Below are 27,154 nucleotides of genomic sequence, written 5' to 3' on the forward strand. Positions count from 1 at the left end.
TCATCATATGTATACCGCAACTATGAGAGACAAAATGAGAAAAAAAAAATCCAGAAAATCACATTGTCTGATTTTTAAATAATTTATTTGCAAATTATGGTGGAAAATAAGTATTTGGTCAATAACAAAAGTTCATCTCAATACTTTATGTACCCTTTGTTGGCAATGACAGAGGTCAAACATTTTCTGTAAGTCTTCACAAGGTTTTCACACACTGCTGCTGGTATTTTGGCCCATTCCTCCATGCAGATCTCCTCTAGAGCAGTGATGTTTTGGGGCTATCACTGGGCAACACGGACTTTCAACTCCCTCCAAAGATTTTCTATGGGGTTGAGATCAGGAGACTGGCTAGGCCACTCCAGGACCTTGAAATGCTTCTTACGAAGCCACTCCTTCATTGCCCAGGCGGTGTGTTTGGGATCATTGTCATGCTGAAAGACTCAGCCACGTTTCATCTTCAATGCCCTTGCTGATGGAAGGAGGTTTTCACTCAAAATCTCACGATACATGGCCCCATTCATTCTTTCCTTTACACGGATCAGTCGTCCTGGTCCCTTTGCAGAAAAACAGCCCCAAAGCATGATGTTTCCACCCCCATGCTTCACAGTAGGTATGGTGTTCTTTGGATGCAACTCAGCATTCTTTCTCCTCCAAACACGACAAGTTGAGTTTTTACCAAAAAGTTCTATTTTGGTTTCATCTGACCATATGACATTCTCCCAATCCTCTTCTGGATCATCCAAATGCTCTCTAGCAAACTTCAGATGGGCCTGGACATGTACTGGCTTAAGCAGGGGGACACGTCTGGCACTGCAGGATTTGAGTCCCTGGCAGTGTAGTGTGTTACTGATGGTAGCCTTTGTTACTTTGGTCCCAGCTCTCTGCAGGTCATTCACCAGGTCCCCCTGTGTGGTTCTGGGATTTTTGCTCACCGTTCTTGTGATCATTTTGACCCCACGGGGTGAGATCTTGCATGGAGCCCCAGATCGAGGGAGATTATCAGTGGTCTTGTATGTCTTCCATTTTCTAATAATTGCTCCCACAGTTGATTTCTTCACACCAAGCTGCTTACCTATTGCAGATTCAGTCTTCCCAGCCTGGTGCAGGTCTACAATTTTGTTTCTGGTGTCCTTTGACAGCTCTTTGGTCTTGGCCACAGTGGAGTTTGGAGTGTGACTGTTTGAGGTTGTGGACAGGTGTCTTTTATACTGATAACGAGTTCAAACAGGTGCCATTAATTCAGGTCATGAGTGGAGGACAGAGGAGCCTCTTAAAGAAGTTGTTACAGGTCTGTGAGAGCCAGAAATATTGCTTGTTTGTAGGTGACCAAATACTTGTTTTACAGAGGAATTTGCCAATTAATTCATTAAAAATCCTACAATGTGATTTCCTGGATTCTTTCCCCCCATTCTGTCTCTCATAGTTGAAGTGTACCTATGATGAAAATTACAGGCCTCTCCCATCTTTTTAAGTGGGAGAACTTGCACAATTGGTGGCTGACTAAATACTTTTTTGCCCCACTGTATATAAGCACACCATTCCCGATCATACCACACAGTTTGAAGTTGTTTTTTGGTCTCTATCTCGAAAACCATGGGAGGAGATATAGTCCAAAAATGTGACAAAATAATAATAACAACAAGATCAATGGTGAGCTACTGCTCACTTACGTATCCCCCCCACTCTCGCTTATATCAGAAAGTAAGCAATCGAAGGAATAGGACACTTATTCTGAATGTTGACTTCAACAAATAATTAAGCCTGAAACAAGTAAGTAAAGAGCAGTGTCTCTCCCCAGGGATTTCAAATAGCATCCTGGTAAACTGTCATTTTGAAATTGCATTTTGCTTCTTGAAATGGCATCAAAATCCACCCTATATGTTTCGTAAATACATTCAGTCGGTAAACAGGAAGTCAATGTGGGACAGATCTGAAAGTGGTATACATGATATCGGGGGTGTCAGAAGTATTTTTAATGTGGGGGGGACACACTGGCGGGGGGTCTGGGGGTTCTCCCCCAGAAAATTTTTAATTAATTAGATGCCATTTCCTGCATTTTGGTGTACTTTTAACAGGTTGTTCAACACCTAATTTTATCTACAAAAGTCACTTAATTCAATGACTATTTTAGAGACTCAACAATTTGTCCTCATTCAACTAGTCCATATATTCATCAGCCTGTTTTTAAACCCTGTAGGTACCATGCGTCATCTTGTGTCTAAGAACTACAACTCCCAGCCAACTTCCGCGTTGACCTACGTCACGCCTGGGCGGGATCACGTACATCACATTCTTCAGGATTCCATAAGAGACTCGGAAGACTCCGTTTTCTTTGTCTCTGGGTCTGAACTTGGCGAAGAACAGACTATAAAGGGGCGCTCACTATTGGACCGTCTGAAACCACGTTTCAGCACGTTTCTTCTCTCTTGTTTACCCCTGATCAAGGTAGATTCCAGAAACACGTGATTTTTAACTCAAGTGAGTTATAAACTGGTTTTCAATTATTCTTTTAAGTACGTACGAAAACTGCAAGCAAAAGGCAGTTTTTCTTTGTTTTTCATCTGTTTGGGAAGCGGCTGGACCCTCCTGGACCCGTGCACGGTGCTGAAAAGAACTTTCTTCTCATCAGCTACGAAGCTTGTTCAGAAAATCTCTCTCTCCCCACCGAAGCACTTCCAATCCCCCTCGAGCCTACCACTTCTACAGAGAGACTCTCCTTTCTACAGAAGATGAGACTTTTTGCAGTAAGAACAGGCATTGGGCAAAGGTTTAAGTCTTAGGAATTAGTTATTCACTTAATGTGAAGTTATATGAAGTTAAATGAAGTGTATACACTGAATTTTGGTTCTTTATCATTTGTTTGTTGATTTAAATTGGTTAATCCCAGGGACGTCACTAGGTTTGAGAGACAGGGGTAGCTTAGCACCCAGAGGATTAAAGGTATTGTGCGCGCGCAGCGCGCGCCGAACATTTTTCAGAGCACCTACTAAGGCTGTCAATCAATTCATTATTTTAAGAGCATCACACCTTGGGGACACACTTCCCACCATTTCTATTCTATTTTAAAATTGCTTTCATCATTTAATTGCTTGCTGAAGCAACTTCACCAGCTAAACTACAAAAATGTGAAAAAAACAATGGTAGGTGTCATGCATTCCTGCGCAAACTGAAGAGGGCAAGTGCTTCACAAATCATCATGTAAACATTCTACAGAAGACTCAGTATAGCCTAGGTAAAGTTAAGCAAATGCAAACCACTGACATCAAATTACAATCTCACCGTGTGTGTCTGCAAATGAAAGCATAGAATTCTGACTCTCTGCAAACCCAACTCAATGGAAGCCCGCACCGCGCCTGCTGCAGAATGCCCGCGTAGTTTTTTAAGTCCTACTAGCCTACCACTCGACGTGACGCTTGACACAGAGCGAATGAGGAGGAATCATAACGATATTAATAATATTGCATTAAACAATAAATAAGCAAGCAGAAACTGTTGTTCGGATTAACTTGCGTTCTTGATGGCGCATGTTCAGTGCTTTACTGCCTTTGTTTTTTTTGGGGGGGGAAAAAAAAAATATATATAAATAATTTAAAAAAGGGCAAAAAATATAGGGTGGCTTTGCCATAAGATAGGGTGGCTGGAGCTACCCTAAAATGGGTCTGGCGACGTCTATGGTTAATCCATAAGTTTTTGCATGTTCTCTCTCTCTCTCTTTTCCTTTTTAACGTTCTAATTTCATTACTCACACATATCCTGACCTCATTAAGATTTCAGTAAGTCGAATAATACTGTAGAACTACCGGGTGAGCGGTCTGGAAAAGCCTTTTATCTCCACTGGGCCTCACACGTGCTTTAGATAGCAAGAGAGCTCATTCCCTTTGTTCTGCAAGGAAACACGTGGCAAGCCCTTCCCCCCTTCTTTGTTCCTTAACAAGAGGTCCTCATCTCATTTTTAGATAAAAATCATAAGTCCTGATTTCAATTCAACCTTTACAGCAAATTCTCCTGTGCCTACATTTAAAGCCATATATATATATATATATATATATATATATATATATATATATATATATATATATATATATATATATACACACACACCACGGATGACCGTTTGAATGTATTTTAATTGTTAACTTTAATTTTATCACACACACTAGGCTGGAAGCACATGGTTAGTTAGCAATTCCTTTGTTCAGTTAGCTTACAAAGCTAATCTAGGCCTACCACGTGCTCAAACACACCTTGGTTAGCTACACAGAGCTAGCTTTTTGTTTCCACACGTGGCAGTCCCTCCCCCACTCACAATACACACCCTTGCTCTCCCTCTCATAGATAAAATTCCTTTTGTCCAGTTAGCTTACAAAGCTAAATCTGCTTATATACACACACACACACAAACATTCTGTTCATAGAAGATTTCATTCTGTTGCCATTCAATTATTCAAATTTCTTTTTTTTGTTTTTTTCTCTCCTTTTATTTTTACTTTTTATCTTTGTTATAATAAACATTATTATTGGAATTTTGTGTGGTGTCTGTCTGCTTTTTTGATACTTTGAAGTCACCCAATCTCCCAAAGAATTCAAAAAGGTGCAGATGATTTATGTAATATGGTAAGTGATCAAAAATAATTTGGAATATACCATAATTTAGCTGTTTGGTAATTTATTATTAAGCACCAGGATAAATGGTATGATTCACTAAATGATTCACTAAATGATTCACTGATTCGATTCACTTGAACAATTCATTTGAATGATTCATTTGAATGATTCACTTCAAACGATTCAATGAGACTGATTTCATGGTAGGATTCAATTCAAATGAGTCAAATTAAACGATTCAATGTGATTGAATCCATTCAATTATTAAAGATTGATCATTTATACCAACCTAAATACACAATCATTAATTACACCTACATAATTGGTGCCCTGTGTGAGGCGATTGGTTTGCCAACTTCTTGAGTATTGTTGCAGCAGATAAACTACCAGTTGAGCAACTGCTAAGGTATATCCCCAGGTGTGTTAAAACGGTCAACAGGAGTGTGATAATCATATCACAAATTCTAACAATCTATTGATAACTTAGGATAAGAGAACATTTCTAAACAAAACGAACCTTGTTAATTAATTAATTACATGGTTAATATTAATAAATAATAATTAATTAATAATTGACTCATTGATTGGTTAATTACCCAATACCCAATCTAAGTAAAATGGCATCCCCTCATGCCTCTGAGACTGAAGACAACGAGCAAGACGTGTCTCTTTTTGAGGTCATCGCAGACCTCATTCACTGCTCTGACTCCGAAAGGGCAACCATTAGGGGCATGAGTAGGCATGATTGCCAAGCTAACATCACATCACATCACATCACATCACATCACATTATCTCTAGCCGCTTTATCCTTCTACAGGGTTGCAGGCAAGCTGGAGCCTATCCCAGCTGACTACGGGCGAAAGGCGGGGTACACCCTGGACAAGTCGCCAGGTCATCACAGGGCTGACACATAGACAACCATTCACACTCACATTCACACCTACGGTCAATTTAGAGTCACCAGTTAACCTAACCTGCATGTCTTTGGACTGTGGGGGAAACCGGAGCACCCGGAGGAAACCCACGCGGACACGGGGAGAACATGCAAACTCCACACAGAAAGGCCCTCGCCGGCCCCGGGGCTCGAACCCAGGACCTTCTTGCTGTGAGGCGACAGCGCTAACCACTACACCACCGTGCCGCCCCCAAGCTAACATAATCAACTCAATAGCACAAATGAGAGATCCAAAGAGAACAACAATCAGTGTCCAAGATGCACTAGGTAAACTATTCCTGTTACACTTCCAAGATGCTGATCAACAGATCAGATCCCTCCGCGGAGAAGTTGATAGACTGACCTCCAGCAACGCCGAGCTGACAGCTGAGGTCAATGATCTATGTAGGGAATGTAGCCTCTTGAAGGACTCCCTTGATGAGTGCGCCAAAAGGCTAGAGAAAGCCGAGAAAGGCGCCGGAAGGGCTGCCAAGGAGCAGAACCCCAAAGAAGGGCACAAGGGGCGTGAGAGACCCCCAACCATGCGTCAAAGTTTAGAGCGGGAAGAGCCATCCGAACTGGACACCGAGGATTACCTGGTCGAGCACCAGGCATCCCGCCAAACTCCATCAACTCGCTACACGACTCCGTCGTCATCTAGCCAGGGTGGAGTCGCCCTGCGCTCATCCCGAGCCCAGGCCCGTAGCACACCTAGGTCAGTGCGCTACAGCTTCCCTGATCTGCCTTCGGGTGAATCAGACTACGACTCTTGTGCGGAACGGGAGCAATTCCAGAGTAGCTCAGATAGTGAGCACTCAGGAAAGCGAAGGGGGTCGCGTAAAGACGCGCACCAAGCCCTCCGCATACGGCAAATTGACCTACTTGCCCAAGATATCGAGCGATTCGATCCTGATAATAAAAGAACCAATGTAAATGATTATTTACGAGAAATTGACCGATGCCTGATGGACCTACCGAGAGCCACAATGCGAGAGAAGCTTAAACTGGTCTGGAAGACCTCCAGTAGCAGCGTCCATGCCTTTATAGAGACACTACCACCAAACGTTCACGATAGTTATTCAAAACTTCGCAATTACATGAGGGAAGAATATGCGCCATACACGGATGAAACCTCCGCGACATTGTGTGCTATACAAATCAAACAGAAACGGTCTGAGGCACCTCGTGAGTATTATAGACGGCTACGTAGCACCTACTTCCAGGGTAGCAATGCACCAGGTTTAGAAGATGACAGGGGCTTCAAATCCCTTTTCTTACATAACCTCCACCCATGCGTGTGGAATCAAGTCACACTGATGTGTCGGCAAAATTGCTACTCGATGAAGGAAACTAGGCAGCTAGCCCAAATGACCTGGGAGACCATCGTCAAACCCACAAACGGTAACGATGATGACCCCAGAGACCTTAGTCTCCAGGGTGAGGACAAGCCCCCGCTAACCTTAGAAGAAGGTGAAGCTCCAAAAGGGGGACCCACCTGGAGAAACTACGGTCCAAACCGACCCTTGCCGAGCCATCACAAAGGTGAGTGGGAGAATCGGCAAGGTAAGGCCAGGAGAGACCGATGGAAAGGCCACAGTGACCATGGCAACCACTCATCAGATGAGAATGGTCATAAGGAACAAGGCGGTAAGCAGCAAAACCATCATCCCCGCTCTGACCAGAAATGGCAGGAGCGTTCCGACCGTAGCTCTAAACGTAGGGGCAAAGGTAGCCGACACAGTGACTCAGACCAACCTGATGAGTCCCACTCAGAGCTGGACTCTTTAAAGGCCTGCTTGGCTGAATTTAGAAGACTGTTACAGGAACAGTCAAATTCCTCAACCGATAAAACAAAAGAGCCCAAGAAAGATGACAAAAGCTACCCACTGGCATGACTAGGCCAGGAACCACGAGTATATCTTGTGAAAGGGGATCCCTCTGAAACAGCAGGCGAGGGTCAGGATGTAGGGCCCCCCCTGGTGGCGAAGGCAAACCCACAAGACAGCGCCTCTCACGTGCGCTAAAGTCTTCACCACCATCTCTGACACACGGCTCTCACAAGGCGACCCAATCCCAACCAAGCCCTGCAACATAAACTTAGTCAGCTTCACACAAATCAAAATCCCACAGTCATTGGATCCCGCAAAACATGCACAAACCCGTTGTGATGAGATTAGTGCGAACACCGATCAACCAAGCGCCACGCGAGATCAAATTTCCGATGAACTTCAGTTCATGTCTTGGCACACCGAGTCCGGTGTCGAAACACCCGACATTGCGATTCCCCCTAGTGGCCACAATTCTTTGAAAAACCTTCCTCTATCCATCGACTCAGACACAGGCACCCATTTCACTGCTGGTGTAATGGCTGCGCTGTGGAACATCTTAGGCGTTGAGGCGAAATTCCATATCGCGTACCACCCTCAATCCTCTGGTCAGGCTGAACGAGCCATTCAAACCATTGTGAGCATGCTGCAGAAGTATGTCACCCACCATGGTCAAATTTGGGATGTGAAACTTCCCTTGGTGCCAAGGGCCATTCGGTCCACCCCTCATTGCACCACTGAAGTCACACCCTTTGGGATGATGACTGGGCGAGAGACGGTTCTTCCCCCGCATCTCCTATACAAACCAGAAGCCATGAGCGTCGCCACTGCATACACCGCACATCAATATGTCGCCGACCTACGACGCCACCTACAGTCAACCTTTACAGGTGCCCAAAAGAATCTCGATTCGAGAGTAGAAGGACACAAAGCCTACTACGCCCGAATCTCAGAGAAGTTCCTACCACCCTGGTTGAGACCTTTCGATCGTGGGAAAACCATTCCCCGTCGCGTATCACATTAGGACATCCAGACCTAATCAAACGCTCTCATATCGATGGGTCCGTAATAATCGAATCAAACCTTTGAACAGTCCTCACTCCAAAAGGGGGTGGACGATAGCTAGGCCCATCCTGTCCACCTAGCTTGTACGCCTCACTCACCCATAAGCATACACTAACACTCCCGGTCAGACTTGCCAACCCAATAAAATAAAAAACCCTTCTGTATGTTACAGAATGGACTCCCTCGGAATCCTGTGCATCCTCCTCACCCTATAACTGAGTCAGTCAAGTGAGGTGGTGGAGCCTGGCCCCCCAGCTGGCATCATCCTGCAGGAGGCTCCTGGGCTCCTTCTTACAAACTGTAGCATCCACACTCAATGAGTATACGCCCGACTAGACCCATGGGCCATATACCGCAAACACCGCAAGTCACTGCTACATTCGACCGATGAATATGGACCAAAGGGCGAGATAACTAACGTAGTTGAACACGCTAAACGCACCACTACCCATATGCTAGAACAGTTACAAAAATTCATAGTCACCGAGGAAGAGCTGAGCGGTAAAACACGTCAGAAAAGGTTCCTCGGGGGTTTAATTATCGGTGCATCTGCCATTGGGTCCTTGTTCTCTATTGGTCTCTCTGCAGCCAACTCAGTCAGTTTGAGTATGCTGAAAAGAGAAGTTAGCATTCTGCAAAAGGAAATGCCAGAGATCCGAGAGAAACTGCTTATCCAACAAGACGAGCTGCAGGGCTTAGGCAAATCCCTGCAGGGAACTATACTAACCATTAACATGCATACTGATCTAATCTATAGCACTATGCAGACCATAGACAAATTGGCCGAAATAATCAAGAACGAGATCAAATACGTCAGAGTAGTAAGGGATTTAATGCAAGACCTGCATAGAGAAGTTCCCTGAGTAGTAGCAAGGTCCCATCGTATCTCACACCCCTTAGCTTGGTGGAGAATATACTACAATCCACCACTACTACTAACGTACATTCCTCGCAAATACACCTGGCCTATAGTCTTGGCAGTGCTATCCCCATTTTTGTGAGTCCACAAGATTTAGAGATAGGCTTCATACTAAATCTACCCATCATTGAGAAAAACAACATATATAGACTCAAGTCTGTCCTCAACGTGGGTTTCTGGAAAAACAATGTCCGTATACACATACAGACACCACCCATGGTAGCATACCATGACGACAACCCCTCTGTCTACTTTATTCCCAACCTAGAGATGTGCACCTCTACTAAAGACATCCACTGGGTCTGCCCAAGCAACCCATTCATTAGAGACACTACAGATCGCCTGTGTGGTCTGAGGGCGAAAGCGCCCGAACAAAAGTGTGTAGGTCAAATATCCACAAAGGACGAGAATATGGAAACTAGAGTAGAGAGAGCTGGTAGTCGGTGGGTTGTTAACACTCCAAAAACTGAAATCTTGATGTCATACAACCAGCACCACACAGCCACAAGAATGAGAATCCCAAACCAAACGGTGTTCCTTAGTGTACCACAGGGAGCCACTATTCACATAGGGGGCATCACCCTACACCATCTTAGTCCTGACAGGTACGATTCGGAGATTGAGATGATAGACACATTCGAAGGTTATGATCTTGAGATCGGTGACACGCTCCAACAGCAACTGCTGGGTGAAGGGACCAAAACGGTGAAATTTAGTTTAGGTCAGAATGGAGTTTCGACCATAATCTCCCAAAACTGGGTCAGAGAGTTACCTGACCTAGGGTCTATCATAAGTCTGATTGTTTTGGGACTTCTTCTCTGTGGCTGGGTCTTTTCCGCTGGCATCGCCTGCATGCTACACAAACGAATAGCGGCACTACACGCCAGGCTGGGTAAGGGGGTCTGCATCCCTGACAGCTTTGGCCATAGTAGCGCACGCTTTCTGACCAAACCACCTGCTGCCGTTACCTTGCCAGAAGATTAGGTTTAACACCCTAAACACTAACACTTCTTTTCTCTACTCCACTTCCTCTCTTTTCTTGTTTATTATTTTCTTTGAGTAGGAAATGAAGTATATATGTAGCGTTCACTGAAATGAAGTATATATGTAGTGTTCACTGAAATGAAATATACGTAGCGTTCACTGTTTAAATTTTGAGGTAACCCTAATCGAGTTAGATAGTGATTATATGCCCAAGTGCCTACAGTGATTATATGCCCAAATGTCTCTACCTCCAACTGTCTCACTGGAATTCACAAGTTTACACAGTCTTCACAGGACACCATGAACTGTACAGAACAAGTCTACCTCAAGGACTATGGACACGGCGATGGTACGATACGGTGCTCTCAGTGCTACGACTCCGTCATACCCCTGAGACCAAAAGGGGGGATGTAGGTACCATGCGCCATCTTGTGTCTAAGAACTACAACTCCCAGCCAACTTCCGCGTTGACCTACATCACGCCTGGGCGGGATCACGTACATCACATTCTTCAGAATTCCATAAGAGACTCGGAAGACTCCATTTTCTTTGTCTCTGGGTCTGAACTAGGCGAAGAACAGACTATAAAGGGGCGCTCACTATTGGACCGTCCGAAACCACGTTTCAGCGCATTTCCTCTCTCTTGTCTACCCCTGATCAAGGTAGATTCCGGAAACACGCGATTTTTAACTCAAGCGAGTTATAAACCGGTTTTCAATTATTCTTTTAAGTATGTACAAAAACTGTAAGCAAAAGGCAGTTTTTCTTTGTTTTTCATCTGTTTGGGAAGCGGCTGGACCCTCCTGGACCTGTGCATGGTGCTGAAAAGAACTTTCTTCTCATCAGCTACGAAGCTTCTTCAGAAAATCTCTCTCTCCCCACCGAAGCGCTTCACCCCCTCGAGCCTACCACTTCTACAGAGAGACTCTCCTTTCTACAGAAGACGAGACTTTTTGCAGTAAGAACAGGCATTGGGCAAAGGTTTAAGTCTTAGGAATTAGTTATTCACTTAATGTGAAGTTATATGAAGTTAAATGAAGTGTATACACTGAATTTTGGTTCTCTATCATTTGTTTGTTGATTTAAATTGGTTAATCCATAAGTTTTTGCATGTTCTCTCTCTCTCTTTTCCTTTTTAACGTTCTAATTTCATTACTCACACATATCCTGACCTCATTAAGATTTCAGTAAGTCGAATAATACTGTAGAACTAGGGGGTGAGCGGCCTGGAAAAGCCTGAGGCCAAATTTACATGAGACCGTATCTGTCTCGTTTTCTTCGCGGATGCACTGTCCGTTTACATTAAAACGCCTGGAAACGCCGGGAAACGGGAATCCACCAGCGTCCACGTATTCAATCTAGATCGTTTCTGGTCCGGTGCTGTGTAAACATTGAGAATACGCGGATACGCTGTGCTGAGCTCTAGCTGGCGTCGTCATTGGACAACGTCACTGTGACATCCACCTTCCTGATTCACTGGCGTTGGTCATGTGACGCGACTGCTGAAAAACGGCGCGGACTTCCGCCTTGTATCACCTTTCATTAAAGAGTATAAAAGTATGAAAATACTGCAAATACTGATGCAAATACTGCCCATTGTGTAGTTATGATTGTCTTTAGGCTTGCCATCCTTCCACTTGCAAGTGGTAAGTGACGCGCATATCCGATATGCATTGAGAGCACACACACAGCGACTCAGTCCCGAATTACTGCTCGTGCACTTCACTCACGCGCTCTGCGCAGGGCCGGAGTGCGCACCCTCCAGAGGGCACTCGCTGTTCAGGGCGGAGTGATTTGGAGTGCAGGATGCCTGCGGAGCCGAGCGGAGCCGTGTATTGGCGTTGCTGTGTGCAGGCGAATCGTGTATTGGTGTTGCTGTGTGCATGTTAATCGTTTTAAAAACGTTAATCTGATGATCCGCTGATACGGTCTAATGTAAACCCCACCTTTTATCTCCACTGGGCCTCACACATGCTTTAGATAGCAAGAGAGCTCATTCCCTTTGTTCTGCAAGGAAACACGTGGCAAGCCCTTCCCCCCTTCTTTGTTCCTTAACAAGATTTTTAGATAAAAATCATAAGTCCTGATTTCAATTCAACCTTTATAGCAAATTCTCCTGTGCCTACATTTAAAGCCATATATATATATATATATATATATATATATATATATATAGATATATATATATACACACACCACGGATGACCGTTTGAATGTATTTTAATTGTTAACTTTAATTTTATCACACACACTAGGCTGGAAGCACATGGTTAGTTAGCAATTCCTTTGTTCAGTTAGCTTACAAAGCTAATCTAGGCCTACCACGTGCTCAAACACACCTTGGTTAACACAGAGCTAGCTTTTTGTTTCCACATGTGGCAGTCCCTCCCCCACTCACAAACACACCCTTGCTCTCCCTCTCATAGATAAAATTCCTTTTGTCCAGTTAGCTTACAAAGCTAAATCTGCTTATATACACACACACACACAAACATTCTGTTCATAGAAGATTTCATTCTGTTGCCATTCAATTATTCAAATTTCTTTTTTTTTGTTTTTTTTCTCTCCTTTTATTTTTACTTTTTATCTTTGTTATAATAAACATTCATCTCATCTCATCTCATTATCTCTAGCCGCTTTATCCTTCTACAGGGTCGCAGGCAAGCTGGAGCCTATCCCAGCTGACTACGGGCGAAAGGCGGGGTACACCCTGGACAAGTCGCCAGGTCATCACAGGGCTGACACATAGACACAGACAACCATTCACACTCACATTCACACCTATGGTCAATTTAGAGTCACCAGTTAACCTAACCTGCATGTCTTTGGACTGTGGGGGAAACCGGAGCACCCGGAGAAAACCCACGCGGACATGGGGAGAACATGCAAACTCCACACAGAAAGGCCCTCGCCGGCCCCGGGGCTCGAACCCAGGACCTTCTTGCTGTGAGGCGACAGCGCTAACCACTACACCACCATGCCGCCCATAATAAACATTATGATTGGAATTTTGTGTGGTGTCTGTCTGCTGTTTCGATACTTTGAAGTCACCCAATCTCCCAAAGAATTCAAAAAGGTGCAGATGATTTATATAATATGGTAAGTGATCAATAATAATTTGCAATATACCATAATTTAGCTGTTTGGTAATTTATTATTAAGCACCAGGATAAATGGTATGATTCACTAAATGATTCACTAAATGATTCACTGATTCGATTCACTTGAACGATTCATTTGAATGATTCATTTGAATGATTCAATGAGACTGATTTCATGGTAGGATTCAATTCAAATGAGTCAAATTAAACGATTCAATGTGATTGAATCCATTTAATTATTAAAGATTGATCACTTATACCAACCTAAATACACATAATCATTAATTACACCTACAACCCACTGTTCTGCCTAAGATAATGAGATGAATGTGACACAATTTATCACCAACAATGACTTTATGGGTGCATTTTACTTTTTATTTTGTGTTTTCTTTTTTATTTAGTTTTAGATGTAACATGACATGCCGCTGGGCCAAGCAATAGTGACACTCAACTGTATGTTTAAAAATAAGAATATTCATAAGTTCACACAATGAACAGGCATGACATGGCATCATGCAAACTTCATAACACAAAATCACACTGTGTCAAGCAACGGTGACATAAAAAATAACTTCACACAATGAACAAGTGCAGTTTTGTCAACCTACATGGTAGGTTGTTACTGTGGTACAACAGTAACATTTACAGATCAGTATAACAAATAGATTTATAGATAGAACTCCTTCTTACATTGGTGCAACCACAATTTCTACCACTTCATAACTTTTATCCCCCTTTCCTTCACAATCCACCTGGAATAACATCCATCTCTCTCCATTGCTTTCCTTTCTACTATTCCTTCCCCATACACTGATTTCCCATGTTACTTTCCAGAAAACTGGCAAAGACCAGACAAAACAAGTTCTTCACATCACAACAGGGAATCAATAAATATCATCAGAGCAGACTTGACCTCATTCTTGGCATTACAGTAAGGCAGGCCTACTGGGTTTGAATTAAATGATAGCTAAGATTAAGCTAGCTGATACATCTCCTAACATTGACTAGCCAGCTAACTGCACTAACATTTCCATTGGGACAAAAAAACCTGTCCTGTGTGGAAATTTTGACTGACTTTCTGCTTCTTTGAAAAGAATGTCCTTATGTCCCTTGTGTCTGGGGAGGAGCAAATACTGCAAACAATTCATCATCAACCAAGAATACCCCATTAGGCTAAGCTTATTTCATTGTTTAGTTGAACATTAATTTAACATGGCCTGGGGTTAATTTTGAGGGCAGATAACAAAAGAATAAGGCTTTTGGCAAAAGCTAGACATTGTGAGGTGACAACAGGGCTGATGTCACCTCCTCCACTCTCGAGCAGCTGCACCAAAATGTCTCTGCTCGCACTAAGACTCACTCACGTGTGGTGAGTTGTTGAAGGGAACGCCCGGAAAACCCGGAGTGGATTTTCAGTGGGATGTGTATTCTCTTATCGATCAAGTGGAATGGATTCTTTCACGAAGCAGTAGAAACGGCGCTGGGTGAACTAATATTTTATGTTAAATGTGGGGGGGTCCAAACGAAGAATTATGAAATGTGAGGGGGACACGCCCCCTTCACATTCAATGGTGGTGACGCCCATGCATGGTATAGAACCCCAAGCTGAAGCTCGGTGCCAAGTATCAAGCAGTTGTGATTTGTTGTTGTTGAGAAAACTGTTATGAAAATTTTGTAAATCCACGCTATATGTTTCGTAAATACATTCAGTCAGTAAACAGGAAGTCGATGTGCGACAGACCTGAAAATGGTATACACGGTGTAGAATCCCAAGCTGAAATTTGGCACCACGTACCAAGTGGCTATGATTTGTGGTTGCTGAGAAAAAAGGTGTTTCAGATGGACGGAGATACGGATGAATGGACAGAGGTATACCCCCTCCTTCGGAGTGGGGATATAATAATAATAATAATAAGCACAAAACTAAAGAAGATCAATCAGTAGTGTTGCACATTTTACAATCACTACCGACACATACAAAACAAAGGACCTTCTACTGCAGTATCCATGAATACTCACTTTAAGAACTCCAGCACCGGGTCCCTTAGCAGTAACATTAAACTCTTGCCTGAGTTGAACCTGTAAAAGTCCAAGCACAGAAATCTTTTATTCAGTCTTGATCTTTCCACGATAAAGGACAGAATCTTAAAGCTGCTGAATGTAAGATGTTGGAATTTTGCCCTCTCTGGGAGAAAAAAGCGATCATGAGTGGCAGGTGGAAGAATATTTTGTAACGTAAGCTAATACACATTCTAATACACATTCTAATACACATTCAAGGAGGATTCAGCACATTGTGTACACTAAATAATAAGATGCCTCAGTGGTATCGACATTATTGGTACTGACAATCCTTAATATGGAAGCATGTGGTTTGAGATAGGGATTTCACTGAGAGGTATATTGTGGCAGTGGGGGCGTGGTCAAGCGTCAGTCTGTGACCGGAGGGCAGAGTCAGGGAAGGTAAGTGGCAGAATCACTACACCTGATGTGAATTAACCTGAGTTTGTGTGTCTTCCCAGCAACCATGCCCTATATAAGGAGAGAGAGGGCAGAGGAAGGGAGCTCTCTCCCACACCAGATGACTTGTGTGTGTGTGTGTGTGTGTGTGTGTGTGCGCGCGCGCGCGCGTGACTGGGAGAGTGTGAAAAGTCAAAGCTGAAAAGCTAAAATAAAAGAGTTTTTGGAACTCAGTTCTGGCCTGCCATACTTCTGTGCTCCACCCACCCGCTCTGACTTCAACAGTGGTGCCGAAACCCGGGACCGAGCACAGAAGAGAACAGCCCCATGGAGTCCTCCCCCTTTGCAGACCTGATCCACGCCCTCACCACGGCCCAACGGAGCCAGCACCAGGTGCTGCTCGCCCTCTGAAAGGAGCAAGAACAACGGTTTGAGGCCCTGGTGCTGGTGCAACAGGAAGATCATCAGGCGTTCCGGCACCTCCTCGCATCGGCGGGGGCCATCTCCACCGCTGCGGGCCCACTCCACCTCACCCCAACGAAGATGGGCCCGCATGACGACCCCGAGGCCTTCCTCACACTATTTGAACAAACAGCAGAAGCCTTGGGGTGGCCGGTGGAACAGCGCGCGGCACGCCTCCTCCCCCAGCTAACGGGCGAGGCGCAGCTGGCCATGCTACAGCTCCCCGCCAACAGCCGGCTGGTCTACGCGGACCTGTGCCGGGCCATCCTCCAGCTTGTGGGGTGCACCCCCGAACAACATCGTCAGCGCTTGCGTGCTCTGCGCCTAGAGGAGGTCGGTCGCCCGTTCGCGTTTGGCCAGCAACTCCAGGGCACCTGCAGGCGGTGGCTGAGGGCTGACAAACTCAACTCCGAGGGAGTCGTCGACTTGGTGGCACTGGAACAGTTCATCACGCAACTTCCCAAAGGAACGGCGGAGTGGGTCCAGTGCCATCGCCCGGCGTTGCTGGATCAGGCCATCGAGTTGGCGGAGGATCATTTGGCGGCTGTTCCCATGGTAGGATCACAGATCCCCTCTTCGCTTCTCTCCTTTCTCTCTCTCTCTCCCCCCCTCCCCTTCTGTGTCTCGTCCTCGCCCTGTTCCCCCACCATGGAGGCGGGGCCAGCTCCCTCACAGCCGGTCCGCCACACCCGCGGTGTCCTCCCATTTCCCACTTCCGTGTCTGTCTCCCCCCCCCCCCCCCCCCCCCCCCCCAGGTGAGTGAGCCCCAGAGTACTGGTGCAGAGAGAAAGCCCGGGCCGGTTTGCTGGCGCTGTGGGGAGCTGGGCCACCTCCAACAGCAGTGCTCGGTGATGGAAGTGGGCGCAGTGGTTTGGATCCCCGACGCGCCAGGAGCCGCCCTCGATCAGGCCGGAGCATGTCACATACCGGTGAGTATCCAAGGGGATACATATCAGGCTTTGGTGGACTCTGGCTGTAATCAGACCTCAATTCACCAAAGCCTGGTGCAAGATGAGGCATTGGGGGGAGCACAGGGGGTGAAGGTGTTGTGTGTGCACGGGGATGTTCACAGCTACCCTTTAGTGTCAGTCCACATTTTTTTCAGAGGGGAAAAATTTAGATTAAAGGCGGTGGTTAATCCTCGCCTCACCCACTCGATAATTTTGGGGACTGATTGGCCGGGATTCGGGGCATTAATGAGTCATTTAGTAAAGAGTGGGTCCTGCCGTATTTCAGCAAGGGGAGGTCCCAGTGTCGCTTTGGCGGGAGCAGCTGTCACAGAGCCGTCTATGTCATCTCCGCATCAGAGTGAGGAGCCGCTGGCTCCTCCTCCCTCTCTTGAGGAATCCCTTGTGGATTTCCTGTTAGAGCAGTTGCGAGACGAGACTCTGCAGCATGCATTTGACCAAGTGAAGGTAATCGATGGTCAAATGCTCCAGCCAAACGCCACCCCGTCCTTCCCTTATTTTTCTATTATGAAGGATAGATTATACCGAGTGACGCAGGACACTCAGACTAAAGAACAAATCATGCAGCTCTTGATTCTGAAGAGCCGCCGGGAATTGGTATTCCAGGTGGCTCACTTTAATCCCATGGCTGGACACTTAGGGCAGGATAAAACACTAGCCCGAATAATGGCCCAGTTCTATTGGCCAGGAATTCATGGCGATGTCCGTAGGTGGTGTACGGCGTGCCGCGAATGCCAGTTAGTAAATCCAGCAGCCATTCCAAAAGCGCCTTTGCGCCCTCTCCTATTAATCGAGACCCCGTTCGAAAGAATTGGGATGGATCTCGTCGGGCCATTAGATCGGTCAACACGAGGGTACCACTTTATATTAGTTCTAGTGGACTATGCAACACGATACCCGGAAGCAGTGCCTCTTTGCAATATCTCAGCACGCAGTATTGCAGAAGTGCTCTTCCGCATTATCTCCCGAGTTGGAATCCCGAAAGAGATTCTGACTGATCAAGGCACCTCGTTTATGTCACGAACACTGAAAGAACTTTATGGGTTATTAGGTATTAAGCCAAACTGCACCAGCGTTTATCACCCACAAACGGACGGTTTAGTCAAATGATTCAATCGCACCCTCAAAAATATAATTAAGAAATTCGTAAGCGAGGATGCACGTAATTGGGATAATGACTCGAACCCTTGTTGTTTGCAGTGCGAGAGGTCCCACAAGCCTCCACAGGGTTCTCCCCATTCGAATTGTTATATGGGCATAAGCCGCGCTGCATTTTAGACATGCTGCGAGAAAATTGGGAGGAGGGACCTTCACCAAGTAAAAATGAAATTCAATACGTTATTGATCTGTGCGCAAAACTCCACACACTCACGCACCTAACCCAGGAGAATTTGTGGCAGGCCCAAGAACGGCAAACCCGCCTGTACGACAAGGGTACGCGCCTTCGAGAGTTTGCACCGGGAGATAAAGTACTCATACTGTTGCCCACATCGAGCTCCAAATTAATCGCCAAGTGGCAAGGACCCTTTGAGGTCACACGGCGAGTCAGGGACCTCGACTTCGAGGTGAGGCGAATGGACAGGGGTGAGGCGCAACAGATTTACCACCTCAATCTACTCAAACTCTGGAACGAGGAGGTCCCCGTGGTGTTGGTGGTTCCAGAGAAGGCAGAGCTGGGGCCGGAGGTTCAAAAGGGAGTATTGGCATTGCGTACCTCTCCGGTCGCCTGTGGAGACCACCTCTCCCCGACACAACTCGCGGAGGTTGCACAGTTGCAGACCGAATTTTCAGACATGTTCTTGCCCCTGCCCGGCCGCACCGACCTCATAGAGATGCCCCCGTGGGTGGTAGTGCGTAGCCGCCCTTACAGGCTACCCGAACACAAGAAAAAAGTGGTTCAGGAAGAACTCGAGGCCATGCTCGAAATGAGCATTGTCGAGGAGTCCCACAGCGACTGGAGCAGCCCGGTGGTCTTGGTACCCAAGGCAGATGGGTCGGTCCAGTTCTGTGTAGACTATAGAAAAGTCAATGTGGTGTCTAAATTCGACGCGTACCCAATGCCTTGTATTGATGAGTTGCTCAATCGACTAGGCACAGCTCGCTTTTACTCGACACTGGATTTGACAAAGGGTTATTGGCAGATCCCCTTGACTCCATTATCCCAAGAAAAAAACGGCCTTTTCCACATCGTTCGGCTTACACCAGTTTGTCACACTTCCTTTTGGGCTGTTTGGGGCGCCCACTACGTTTCAGCGGCTGATGGATAGGGTCCTCCGCCCCCACACCACCTATGCTGCCGCGTACCTTGACAACATCATTATTTATAGTAATGACTGGCCGCAGCACCTACAACACCTGAGGGCGATCGTTAGATCGCTGAGGCGGGCGGGTCTCACAGCCAACCCGAAGAAGTATGCGATTGGGTGGGTGGAAGTATGGTATCTGGGCTTCCACTTGGGCAATGGGCAGGTGCATCCCCAAATTAACAAGACTGCAGCGATTGCGGCCTGCCTGAGGCCTAAGACCAAAAAAGAGGTGAGACAGTTCCTGGGGCTGGCTGGCTATTATCATAGGTTTATACCTAATTATTCGGATGTCACCAGCCCGCCGACTGATCTCACTAAAAAGGGGGCACCAGATCTGGTCCAGTGGACGGAGCCCTCCATTACTACCTGCTGGGACGCCCTTTCACCCTCTGTTCAGACCACGCGCCCCTCCAGTGGCTCCACCGCATGAAGGATGCCAACGCGCGGATCACCCGTTGGTATCTGGCACTCCAACCCTTTAACTTCAAGGTGGTCCACAGGCCGGGGGCACAGATGGTCGTGGCGGACTTCCTTTACGGTCAAGGGGGGGGGGGGGGGTCGGCTGCGGGCCAGACGGCTGCCCGGCTTGAGTTGGGTGGTGGGGGTATGTGGCAGTGGGGGCGTGGTCAAGCGTCGGCCTGTGAGCGGAGGGCGGATTCAGGGAAGGTAAGTGGCAGAATCACTACACCTGATGTGAATTAACCTGTGTTTGTGTGTCTTCCCAGCAACCACGCCCTATATAAGGAGAGAGAGGGCAGAGGAAGGGAGCTCTCTCCCACACCAGATGACTTGTGTGTGTGCATGTGACTGGGAAAGTGTGAAAAGTCAGAGCTGAAAAGCTAAAATAAAAGAGTTTTTGGAACTCAGTTCTGGTCTGCTGTACTTCTGTGCTCTACCCACCCGCTCTGACTTCTACATGTATATTTTCAAGGTTTCTGCAATATTACCGAGGTTTCTCTGACTGATCTGATCAACATGAATATCACAGTCATATCACAGAGTATCCTTAGCAAGAGCTAATCTTTTAATTAGCATGCTAACATTAGACAGTGAATGCTAGCTAACATTAGCATCAGCAAGGAATAATAATAATTAAAAAAAATGCTAAGCTAAAAAAATTCTAGCTTTAAATCCGTGTTTTCCAAGATAGACTTCTCTTTGATCTGCTCAGTAAAACAATAGCATAATAAACAGAAAGTCTGAAATGAACCTTGTCTGAGCGTGTGAGATGTGCATTGTTCTTGTTGAAAGCCCATCTGATTGGGCGACTTCGTCCACTCACACTTAATTCCACATCCAAGTCTGTATTTTGACGATCCCTTACTTGTTTATAGTACTCAGCCACTGCTTGGAACACAATGATGGTTGCCTAGTTGACACATAAAAGCAGAGCTGTACAATCTCAGACTGAGAGAACTTTTTGTCATCTCTTTTGACCAAAGTGATTCAATCAACCAAACCAAATTTATTTAGATTTAGAAAGAAAACAAAATGGATGTTGGTATATTAAATGTATTTAAATATATATATTTTTACTTTGCAATATTCTGAAGATGTCAATTGTTAATTGCACTTTCTACAGCCATGTGACAGATCCTGACAGGAAATATAGAGCGCTGCTTTAAAGCTAGAAGGCCTTTTGATTTCATAAAATTGGAGAAATTCAGTTCCCTCTGAAATGTGCTCATTGTGATGTATATTTATTTCTGTAATATCTCACAACATATCAGGGCATTCTGTGGCTGGGAAGTTATTTAATTTGAGGGGATTAAAGCAAATAATGTGCATGAAATCGCTCGCTTCCCACAGTCAAACAGACAGAGGAAGTCCGTGTGCACATGCGCAGGTTTACCTTCTTCTTCTTTTGGGTTTTACGGCAGCTGGCATCCACAGTGTTGCATTACTGCCATCTACAGGCTTACCTTTGAGCGTGCACTGACAGTTCCATCATTCTGTCACTAAATAAACAGCTGATCACACAGAGGTGCTCACTGACCACCAATATTTATTAGTTTGGTCCTGCGTTTCCTTTCCTTTGTATAGAACATAACATCTTTTCTTCTCGCTTTCTTTCTGTTACTGTAGTCGGTATTTCACATTAGAGCCCTGCACTCCCGCGGGAGTCCCGCGGGACTCGCGGGACCCGCCGCAAAGCAGTGCGGCGCGGGACAAATTTTGAAAGCTCATTGCGGGCGCGGGCGGCACCGGGAGTGCACATATGCAGGCGCGGGCGGGAGCGGGAGCGCACATATGCGGCGCGGGCGGGAGCGGTGATAGGCTGCAGTCCCGCTAACTAAAAACGTGTTTGAAATAAAATTTATAAATTATTAATTTATGTCTATCATATATAATTTGTGCTGGATATTTTATTTGGCATTAATAAAAACATTTTAAGATGCCTAAATTTGCAGAGAGAGTCAGATTGCCAGATTGAGTGAGGAATGGCATCTTAAATTTGCCATTGATCACCCTAACGGGAAATCCTTTGATCACTCTAATGACTTGCCGTTCACACCCAGCCTCCAGTGACCCACACTAACATGATGCCTCAATGACACCTTAAATGAGCTGGTCATCAGAATTCTGATTCTGATCCAGGAGAGGATAAATAACTCTCATTCATTTCTCGATTCCTTTCCTCTTCCGTGTTTGAGATCTCCGATCATGGCAGAAGAGCAGAGCTCCTTTACTGAATCTCACAGTGCTTCAAAAGTAAGTGCTGCTTTAAAAAGAGGTACATTTACCGTTAAAAAGTCAAGAGTCCTGAAATCTTAGGATGATCAATGCAAATGAACATTTATATATGCTATGCTTATAGGGTATTCTAACTTATAGGATATTCTAGTTAGAAATGCTTAACAAATGTAAACTGGGTTAGCCTAATGTTTTGTATGGCTGAACAATAAATATACCAAATTTCCACTTGGAATTACGTGCTCGCCTGTCTTTTATTATTATTATTATTATTATTATTATTATTATTATTAGTGCTGTAAAAAATGTTGCGTTATTATCGCGCTAACTTGACTCAATTTTAACGGCAATAATTTTTTTTATCGCGAGATTAACTCTCTGTGACATGATGTAGGTTTTTCATAAGCTTTTGAAACTAGTAGAAATGGGATTTATGGCTCTTTGATGGGATCCGCATCTTTGTGATCCATTCTTTGAAAAGAGCCGTTCAAAAGACTGGCTCATTTGGCTCTTTTTAAATATTTATTCAGTTTTAAGAAGACAGTGTCTGTAAACTCAATGCTATCCCAGAAATCCTTCCTGTAATATGCAAATTTGGCCGCCTCTGATTGGACAGTGTGACGCATCAACAGGCAGAAAGTGTAAAAGTACAAAATGTGTTAAGTGAGCTGAAACAGTAAAGATCAGATTCAATGTAATATTTATCAATGAACAACTTAAAGTTAATATAATAGTATACTTTATATTATAATCAAGCATGTCAAGCCTACCGTCACTGTGTAACCTGTCTCTCTGATTAGAGTTGTAGACTAACTCAAGCAGTAAATCACTTCACTCATGGTTCTCCTGCTAGCTCTGCTTTGCAATAAAAAAAAAAAAAACATTGGTACAAAGCAAACCCATTCACTTTTTTATGCTGATCAGAGAATTACAATGGTTTCTCATGTGACAAAAATGTGCGATTCACGATTAAATATTTTAATCGCTTGACAGCACTAATTATTATTATTGTTAGAGACACTACATGCTGAATTCAGAAACAAGGTAAATAATAATGAACATGAGCTGTAGATATTTATGCTCAAATCCACTCAAAGTAGGGGGCGGGGCACCATCATGCTGTGTCAAGACAAGAACTTTCCTGAGAAATAACGCGAACGTCTGCATCATGCGGGATTTGCGGGCGGGAGCGGGACAAAATATGGAGGCGTGGGCGGGAGTGGGACTGAAAATCATAATTCTTTGTGGGCGTGGGCGGGAGCGGGACTGAAAATCATAATTCTTTGCGGGCGGGAGTGGGACTGCACAATGTGGGCGCGGGCGGGAGCGGGACTGAAAAATCCGACCAGTGCAGACCTCTATTTCACATTTCATTCGCACACTCACGTCCTCCATTTTTCTCTCCTGTTTCAAATTTGTATCCCACAATGCCTTGCGTGAACGGAGAAAGCCCACCACGTGATGCATGACATAGTACCTTGAATTGGGTCATGGTGAAGCAGGAAAAAATAGCAGAGAATTTAGGGCCACATGACCCTAAATTCATTAATTGTTCTATTAAAAAAAAAACTAATAAAATTGGAAGTCTGTGATTCGAATTCAGTAGCTTTTGGTCCATTAAACAAAAATAATTGGGTGTCAGGGAAAATTCTTTTTATGACCTACACTTGAAAAATCTGAAAGGCAGTCTAGCATTAAAGCAGCTTCAGCATATTCAGTAAATTTACAAAAAGTATGAAAGAAAAATCTATTCGACCTACCTGAGTGGTGCCATGACCACCATATGGACTACTCTGCCTATTGAGCCAATTAACAGCTTTCCCTGCTGCATTAAAATCCTTTACTTTTACCAGAGCCAGCAATGCATATGCTGTTGCCTCCAGGGAGAAGTGATATCCTCCAGCAACTTGCCAGAAAGCACCATCTGCACACAAGATATAGAATGAAATTTAAACATGATTCCTAAAGGAATTTTAATTCCTAATTTAATTAATATGGAATTAAAAGTTCCTCACCTCCAGAGGAAAACTGCAGCAGGCGGTCTTTGTTAAGCTTGTCAGCATTGGCCAAGGCATAGGAAGTCATGGCAACCGCATATGGATTGGTCAAAGATGGGAGTCTACGTTCCAAATATTCAGTGGCCTTCTTAGAAGCCTCTGGAAGACTCTAAATAACAGAAAGGATGCACAGAATTATGCAAAAACTGGTCTGCACATTTGATCATTTTGGCCTATTGCATATGCAGATATATCATGTGACATTTAAATTGACATACTCCAACTAAGTTGGCACAGAGATGGCGTCCTTCTTGCAGAGCAATCAAGACAAATGCTGTCAGAGAGGCATCAGCATCTTTTCCTCGTACGCCACCCTGAAACCGCACAGAAAACTCTTTACATGGACACCAGATTTCACAGAAATACTAGATCTGAGGTTTCTTGTCAATGTTAACAATTTCAACAGAAATCTAAGCTCAACTTACAACCATCTCTGCATGAACCACTGGGGCACTTTCTTTAAATTTGCCATCTGGCAGCTGTGAATTCAGAATCAACCACTTGATGGAGTCACAGGGAGCATCTTCATGGATGGTAATGAGGTCACTGGCTATGGCAAACACTTTGGCTACATATGCTGTCAGCCTTTACAACACAGAAGACAAGCCATCAAAATTAGTGACCGATGATAGAATTTTTTGTAAGAATTGGTCAATTACTTAAAACTTTTACCATGTGCTGCTTGGTCTGTTTATCCATGCAGCATAGGAACCATCAGGTTTACGGAATGTAAGTTGACGGTCATGTCCTAAGAGAGGGAGAGAATTTTCTTCGTCTTACCATTTCACATAGGGGAGTCTTTTGCATCTACAAGCACCAAGCCATACTCTAACTAATTAATTTCTTATTTAAAAACAAACAAACAAACAAACAAACAAACAAACAAACAAAAAAACTTTCTCCCATTTTATTATCAGATGCACAAAACACTCTTAAATTAATGGGGTCTCTACTTTAGATGATCTAAGCTGTGGATCGAGAAAATACTGACCCCCAAATTTACAGTAGCCAGTTAACCTAACCTCATGTCAAGTCAAGTCAAGTTTATTTGTATAGTGCTTTTAACAATAAACATTGTTGCAAAGCAGCTTTACAGAATTTGAATGACTTCAAATATGAGCTAATTTTTATCCCTAATCTATCCCCAATGAGCAAGCCTGTGGCGACGGTGGCAAGGAGAAACTCCCTCAGATGATATGAGGAAGAAACCTCGAGAGGAACCAGACTCAAAAGGGAACCCATCCTCATTTGGGCAACAACAGACAACATGACTATAACATTAACAGTCCTAACATAAAGTCAGCTTCGTTGATGCTATAAACCCCCCACTGATGGAAACCTGAGCGCAAAACTGTTCACGACAACCACAGTCCCAAAGTCAGCAAGTCAACTCCTCAAGTCAGCATGTCAACTGCAGTCCTCAAGTCAGCAAGTCAACTGCAGTCCTCAAGTCACAAAAGCACCACTGCAAGAGTCCAGAGCATCCTCCAAGTGTGACCCCCAACTGTCCACATGGGGCTGTCCTCCACAGGAGCGATGCGATGAGACTCCAACCAGACACAGGGCACCAGGATGGATCAGGCAGGTCTGAGGAGCAGAAGAGATCAGCATCTCGATCCTGGGACTGACATGTAACTCAGAGGGATAGATTTTTTGGGGGGAGATAGAGATAGAGAGAGAGAGAGAGAGAGAGAGAGAGAGAGAAATCACAGGTTGTTAGTTATGCCCAATGTCACCTGAATAAGTAGGAACAGTATACATATTGCACTGAGTACAAGCAGGGACTCCGGCATTTAACTATGACAGCATAACTAAAAGGGGAGAGCCAGAAGGTAACACAGGCATGAGGGAGCCCGGGGACATAAAGCAGCCAGCCACTACACCGTCAACAAACTCGAGTGAGCAAGCAAGTGGGGGACTGACAGCATCCATACATCCCAGTTTACCAAAACACTCTATGTTTGAGGACCCTCCAGATCTACTCCTTTACTTCATAAACACCATTAACAAAAGGCTTGACTAAACAGATATGTTTTCAGTCTAGACTTAAACACTGAGACTGTGTCTGATTCCCGAACGTTACTTGGAAGGCTGTTCCATAACTGTGGGGCTTTGTAAGAAAAGGCTCTGCCCCCTAATGTAGCCTTCACTATACGAGGTACCAGCAGATAGCCTGCACCTTTTGATCTAAGTAGGCGTGGCGGGTCATAGAGGACCAGAAGTTCACTGAGGTACTGTGGTGCAAGACCATTCAGTGCTTTAAAGGTCAATAGTAGTATTTTATAATCAATATGAAATTTGATTGGGAGCCAATGCAGTGTGGATAAGACAGGGGTGATGGGGTCATATTTTCTAGTTCTTGTAAGGACTCTTGCTGCTGCATTTTGAACTAACTGGAGCTTGTTTATGCACTTATTGGAACATCCAGACAGTAAGGCATTACAATAATCCAACCTGGAGGGAATGAAAGCATGAACTAGTTTTTCCACATCATGTAGTGACATTAAATTTCTTGTCTTAGCAATATTTCTGAGATGAAAGAAAGCTATCTGGGTAATGTTATCAATGTGAGTTTCAAATGAAAGACTGGGGTCAATAATCACTCCAAGGTCTTTTAATGCTGCACGTGAAGAAACAGAAAGGCCATCCAGAGTTACTGTGTCATCAGAAAACTTGCTTCTAGCTGCATGTGGTCCAATTACAAGTACTTCAGTCTTGTCAGAGTTAAGCAGAAGGAAATTACTAAGCATCCAGTGTCTAATGTCCTTT

General features: G+C 44.7%; 1 protein-coding gene across 1 annotated transcript in view; it reads right to left on the bottom strand.

Annotated features, from left to right (window-relative positions):
• LOC132866439 (complement C3-like) overlaps positions 1-27,154 on the bottom strand; it is a 120,420-nt gene that overhangs the window by 26,121 nt on the left and 67,145 nt on the right. The window contains exons 25-31 of the mRNA XM_060899199.1: positions 25,058-25,133; positions 24,811-24,970; positions 24,604-24,699; positions 24,344-24,494; positions 24,089-24,252; positions 20,845-21,003; positions 15,458-15,517 (exon numbers count right to left, since the gene is read on the bottom strand). Of these exons, the coding sequence (XP_060755182.1) occupies positions 15,458-15,517; positions 20,845-21,003; positions 24,089-24,252; positions 24,344-24,494; positions 24,604-24,699; positions 24,811-24,970; positions 25,058-25,133 (866 nt within the window). The remainder of the gene's footprint in view (positions 1-15,457; positions 15,518-20,844; positions 21,004-24,088; positions 24,253-24,343; positions 24,495-24,603; positions 24,700-24,810; positions 24,971-25,057; positions 25,134-27,154) is intronic.

This window comes from Neoarius graeffei, chromosome 18, assembly GCF_027579695.1.
Source record: "Neoarius graeffei isolate fNeoGra1 chromosome 18, fNeoGra1.pri, whole genome shotgun sequence".
Lineage (NCBI taxonomy): Eukaryota > Metazoa > Chordata > Actinopteri > Siluriformes > Ariidae > Neoarius > Neoarius graeffei.